Raw genomic sequence first — 6,175 nt, 5'->3', positions numbered from 1 at the left:
TTCTTAGAATTAGGACCTGTCTCTTAGATAAGGTTTCTGTATCTATTTCAGTCATGCCATTCTTTCAGACTTGATCGATGACCCTTACTCTTGCTCGGTTGTCAGCTAGATCATGATTTACCCTGTGATCTCTTATCATATGGTCATTCCGGTGTCTTGGGTCCATGTCTGTGAGTTTTTCTGATATATTATCATCAGGTGGAGTTTGTTCCTTCTTTCAGTTTTGGGTCTGGCCGATGGTTTTTGTTCACCACCTTTCATGGCCATGGTCCAGTCCTTGATTCCTTATTGTCTTGATCGGTCTTTGTGCTAACCTGTTAGACCAGGGTCTGTCTGTCAATAGAATTTTCTGGTCTAACTATCAGCTACATAGTTTCATTCTCCAGTCTTCAAAATGGTTAATCATTTTTCGTGGTCTTTATCCTGATCATGGTCTATGTTTTGTCTCCTGAGTGTAGAGTGGTGTTGTTCCTTTGTACATGTATTACTCGCTGAGTCGATGTACAGTTTTGCCATCTTCTTGTACGTACCCTATTCGCTGAGTCGGTCGTTCAGATCAGGACCCCTTTGCAGTATGTATTCCAGGTCTACTTCATCCTATTTACATCCTTTCGAGACAGTCGATAGTATTTCCTTACCATTGTTGTGACTATAATCTGTTGTTTCGTCTTCAGATTGTACAAATCTCTTGTGTATATTCCGTTTTGTCGATTGGTTAGATTATAACCCCCCTTTTCTATTGAGGGATTCCTGGTTTAATCAATCATATGTGCATTCTTTCAGAGTCACCTGATTAGTGGTCTATACTCGTCACTCTCATGGCCACGGTCTATTCATTGCCCTTTGATCGTGAGTTCATTCATGTTGGGTACATAGATCCTTGCCGTATATGTATATTACCCTTCGACTGTGTACCCATTCTTTTGAAGTGTCATAGATTCAGGCTGTGTATATGTATTACTCATTAGGCTAGATTTTGCTTATTTACCTGCTATGTCTTAGATCTGGTTGATGGCTTGTCCGCTGTCTCTGTGACCATGATCTATCACTATCGATCCTCTTGATCATATAGTTGTCAATGTCCATCATCAGATTTGGGATCCAGTCTATGACCTACTTCTGTCATTTTGTGGCCGTGGTCTACCTTTCTGATCTGTTGATCATCCTTGATTATTGATGAACGAAATTCAGTGTCACCAGTCGTATCCTTCCCATATGGTTGATCAAATTTATCCATATTATTTCGTTATTCAAGGTTATCTTCACTCTCTTCTGATCTTATCCTATCTGTGATTAGGTTAAATCATGTCGAACAAGGTGATGAAGGATTGGATGATTGAGTGAACTAGAGCTCTCCCGCGTGAGCATACAGAGTGGAGTATGGCCGACAGGTTCATCAGCACGTTCCATCATTTGAGCGCGTCCGGTGTGAATTGGCAATTTCTTCAAGCAGCTGCAAGACTTTGGGATCCTATTCTCCATGTTTTTCGATTTGGTCCCTTTGAAATCTATCCTATATTCGAGGATTGGTGCGCCCTATTAGAACTCCCACCTGAGGGACTCTGGATCCAACCTTCGAGTGTAGAGTCTCCTTGTTCCCTTTTCTGTAAGCTTTTCGAGAATAAAACTGTTGATGCTATGCCCTATTTCAAAGACACATGCGTGCAATTCGATGACCTCATTAAGCATTTTTCTAAAAACGTTGACCCTACCGATTCCCGTTTTCAAAGTTGTCGGCGCAGTGCCCTGATCTTTGGTGTCCTTGCACGTCACGTCATCCGTGAAGACTCTAGTATTACCCCTGTGACCTTACTGAGTGTAGTCGATCAAATTAGCGAAGGAAGGAATCCTGTCCCAATCATGCTAGCAGAAACATTCTCTGGGCTAGATCTTATTGCTCGGCGAGAGGTTAAAGATAATTCCATGGGTGTGTCAAACTGCTTTATTTGTGGCTTTGTGAAAAACTTACCATCCTTCGGCCACGGAGCTCCCTTCAGTACACCCTCAAGGATCACCTTTCATGGCAACCAATGGCCAATAAACCCCAATCCATTGATGAGTGGCATAATTGGTTGCAGCACGTGGAGAATGATCAATTTCACTGGGTGAGTCATTCATGCTTATAAGTTATCACTAGCACTTACCCGTATCCATTTGTGTACCTTATGGGTTTGGAAAAGTCAACCTTCTATGCACCCACTCGTTTGCTTTACCAGATCACGGGGAATCCATGTCCTCCCGGATTTGTAACCCCTCCTCCTTGCGAAAACCTTACTCCCGGTCTCATAAAGTCTATTGTAGCTGCTTGGAGAATCAAGGTTACCGATAAGAGATTTGCTCTATTATCTAAAGTCCAACGGAAGGAGTTACCAGAAGAGCCTGCGGGAAAGAGAGCTCGGATCATGGAGCATTGAAGACCATTTTCATACAATTGTCATTTTAATTTCAAGTTTCATTATTCTCACTTGGTTTCATTTACTTGTAATTAAAAGTGACATGTTTTATTAATCGTAACTACTATTTGATTTGTGATCAATGAAAATGTGTTCTTTTCTATTTCTCTCGTCTTGAATTTGTGTGAAGTATTCCATCTCAATTATCAAATGTGCAATCTAACTTATTAACTTCCATTCAGGAGTCTTAACTGAACACCATCGCTCCCAAGAAAGTCAATTCAAAACCGGACTAGTCCCGTAAGTCTTCAGATTCCAGGCTGAGTAGACATTCTTCTTCCCCAGAATCCTTTACTTCTCCTGCGCCGCTTCTCCTTGGTCTTCCAGAAATACTTTCACCAATTCAACTTACATCTGAATCAATGGAAGAGACCGGAAACAACAGTCCTGATATGAATGAGATGATGAAGGCTATTCTTCTTCAGCTGAATGCCATGAAGGATGATATAGCCCTCTTGAAAAATGACCGTCATTCTGCCTCTAAAGAGCCTGCCCATCAGCAGCCTCCAGTTATACCTTCCGTCCCTCTTGTTTCTCCCAGGCCTGCTGTATTGCCTGACTTCGAAGATTTTGACGAGGACCAGTATGTAGAAGAGAACTGTCTTCCTAACCTGGGAAATCCTGGTAAAGCAAAAGGACTAGCTGACCAAATTGAGAAACTGACCCGAGACATGGAAAGCATGAAGTGCCAAGGTCCCAAAAAGTTGGATATGTCTGAATTTATGATAGCTCCAAGGGTTGTACTTCCGCCCAAGTTCAAAATGCCAGACTTTGACAAATACGACGGAATAGGGTGCCCTCGTAGCCATCTCAAGTCAGTCCTTCCTCTGTTGTAGCAACACGGTTTATCCCCAGAGCAGATTGCTCTAGTGTTCCCTAGAACTTTAACTGGTACAGCTAAGAAGTGGTTTTTACATATGAAGCCAGAAGAAATCAGGACCCTTGAAGGCGTAGCTAACAAATTTGTCCAACAATTCTCCATGGAAGAGGGGATTGACGTGACAAAAAGGGACGTAAAATCGCTGAAGCAAGGACCTAATGAGACCTTTACTTCCTTCATTCGGCGATGGAGGAGAAAGGCGCGCAAATGACCAATAAGTTGCCTGATGAAGATCTGATCAAAATTGCTGTCAAGAATCTTTCCCTTTTTTACTTTCCGCATATGTCGATCCAGTACTTCAATAACTTTGATCACCTGATCAAGACCGGGACGAGAATCGAAGATATACTGGCTAAGGGTGGCCTGAGAATTAGGACCTCCTCCTCAGATGTCAGAGAGGGAAAAAGGTCTATGGCGCCTCCGAAGGAAGTTAACAATGTAAATACTGCTCGTCCAGTTAAGAAAGAAGGTTCCGAAGGAGGTCGTCCGGAGAGGAGCGAACCCAGACAATTCACTCCTTTACCCTATTCTCTGTCTGTAGCTCTCAGAAAGTCGTTGAGGGACAAGAAGATCACCCTGCTAGAACCCCGGGAAGCTCCCAATCCTCTCCCGAAATATTGGAGAAAAGATCAAAATTGCGAATATCACCAGAGTGTTGGGCACTTGACTGACAGATGTTTGGCACTGAAGCATAAGATCCAAAATAAGATTGAGACAAAAGAAATCGCGGTGGAAGCTCTTCCTAATGTCACCAGAAATCCATTGCCGACGCATGCTATGCCTCCTCCAAATGTCTATGCTATTCTTACTGAAGAAGTTGTCCTGGATCATTCCCGTATATGTGCCTTTATTTCTGAAGAGCCGTATATCTTGAGATGGGAATCCGATGATGAGGAAGTTGAATGCGAAAAGCCTTATGTCTTGTCCCATAGCAAAGAAGCTGGGGAATCTTCCGAATGTCCCTATGTCCTCAGATACGAGGAAGAAGAAGAGAAAAACAAAGTCCCATATGTCCTTAAGCTTGAGGATGAGGACTTGCTGCTATTGAACAATCCATGTGATGAGGTTCACCATGTTACTCGTGGTGGACGTGTCTTTAAGCCTCCTGAGCTGAGAGCAGAGAATCCTGCTGAGATTGCCAGAGCTGTTGAAAACCAGAATCAGAGGTTGAGTCCTAAAGAAGATGAAGATATTCTGTTGAAGCAACTTAGGAAGACACAAGCTAATGTTTCCATGTGGGGTCTGTTGATGTCATCTCCTAAACACCGTCAAGTTATACTTCGCGAATTGAATGCAGCACAGGTGTCTGTTGATATAACCCCTGATGAGCTAGTGGGACTGGTATCTATGGCCAGAGTGGCTAAGACCGTGTCTTTTTCTGATGAAGATCTGACTCCAGAAGGTAAGAATCATACAAAATCTCTCCGAATTACCGTCTTGTGCAATAAGAAGAAAGTACCGGAGGTTTTTGTTGACAACGGGTCAGCTCTGAATGTGTGTCCTTTGAGCACCGCTACTGCCTTGGGGTTTGGGCCAGATAACTTTATTCCGTCAGAGCAGGGGATATTGGCTTACGATGGAACCAGAAGGGATGTCATCGGGACTTTGGTCACCGAAATTGAGATTGGAGGTGAAATGTTTGACGTAGAATTCCAAGTTCTCGATATCAAGACCTCCTTCTTTCTCCTTCTCGGCCGACCTTGGCTTCATAGGGTCGGAGTTGTTCCTTCCACTGTCCATCAGAAACTCAAGTTCATCAAGAATAACAGAATTATCACAGTTAGAGGGGATCCAGAACCAGAGGTTGGACATATATCCTAAGAGCAGATCGGTTCAAGTACCAGAGATGTTAGCCTGACTGTGTTTTCACTTGAAGTTTCGACCATTACTATGGAAGAAGCTATGAACGAAGAAATTCTGTTTCTGTCCAGCGCAAATGCGCAGGTAGCACGAATAATGCGCCGATATGGGTATATTCCTGGAACTGGTCTAGGGAGAAATCTGCAAGGTTTAACTGAGTGGCCGGAGCTGAAGGTCGCGAATAATCTGTTTGGGCTAGGATATGAACCCAAAAGAAAGAGATCAGGGAAAGGAAGCAGTACATGCTGAAGTGGGGAGAGCTGTGTCGTCGGGGCCTAGAGCTACCTATGGGACCATTCAGTCTGATGATGAATGGCAGGTATAGGAACGAAAGATCTGATCGCCCGTTCTATAGTTTCCTCGAGCCGTGGTTTGATGAGTCTGGGAAAGAGCTACCAGGTTTCGAAATTTTCTTCACTGATGAATTGCTAGATGAGTACTTCTATGGGCAGATCGCAGCAGTTGAAAAGCAGGAATCCGACTGGTCAGAGAACTTAGAGCCGCAGCTTTTGGACTCCCTCTTCGAGGTTGAGGCACCGGTCATTGCCATGATCGGGGAAGATGTGCGCTTTTTGAACCCTGCGGGCCGAATTACCCTCGCTGAGGTACCCCTTGATAACTAGACCTCTCAGGTCATTCCTCAAATAGTTCTTCAGTATGGTCATGTTCCTCCAAAAGAGTCTAATGTTTCTAAGTATGTGTCTATTTCCGAGTCAAATACAAAGTCTGTTATTTCTAACAATTCTTTGGATGCAGGTACCTTAGGAAGCTTATACGTTCCTGGTGTAGATGGCGAGTCCTCCGGTATAGATGCTGTCTATGAAGATGAGTCCGTTATAGAATTTACCACAAAGTCTATAAATAGTCCAATTGAGTCAGGTGTCAACATTTCGGTTGACGATACAAACATTTCTTTTAAGCATAATGTAGAGCCTGTTGTGGGCCAATTGATCAACGATGTAATTCTTGATTCTATGAATGA

General features: G+C 43.4%; 1 protein-coding gene across 1 annotated transcript; it reads left to right on the top strand.

The window, feature by feature from the left end:
• The first annotated feature begins 3,540 nt into the window (after positions 1–3,540).
• LOC143864044 (uncharacterized) lies at positions 3,541–5,154 on the top strand. The gene has a single exon (XM_077374864.1). The coding sequence runs from the start codon at positions 3,541–3,543 to the stop codon at positions 5,152–5,154; it is 1,614 nt and encodes a 537-aa protein (XP_077230979.1).
• Positions 5,155–6,175: the final 1,021 nt, after the last annotated feature.

This window comes from Tasmannia lanceolata, unplaced genomic scaffold, assembly GCF_043159265.1.
Source record: "Tasmannia lanceolata isolate RefF3 unplaced genomic scaffold, GAP_Taslan_0.1 ptg000044l, whole genome shotgun sequence".
NCBI lineage: Eukaryota > Viridiplantae > Streptophyta > Magnoliopsida > Canellales > Winteraceae > Tasmannia > Tasmannia lanceolata.
Note: the sequence above shows the minus strand (reverse complement) of the source record. Positions and strands in the feature narration are given on the sequence as shown.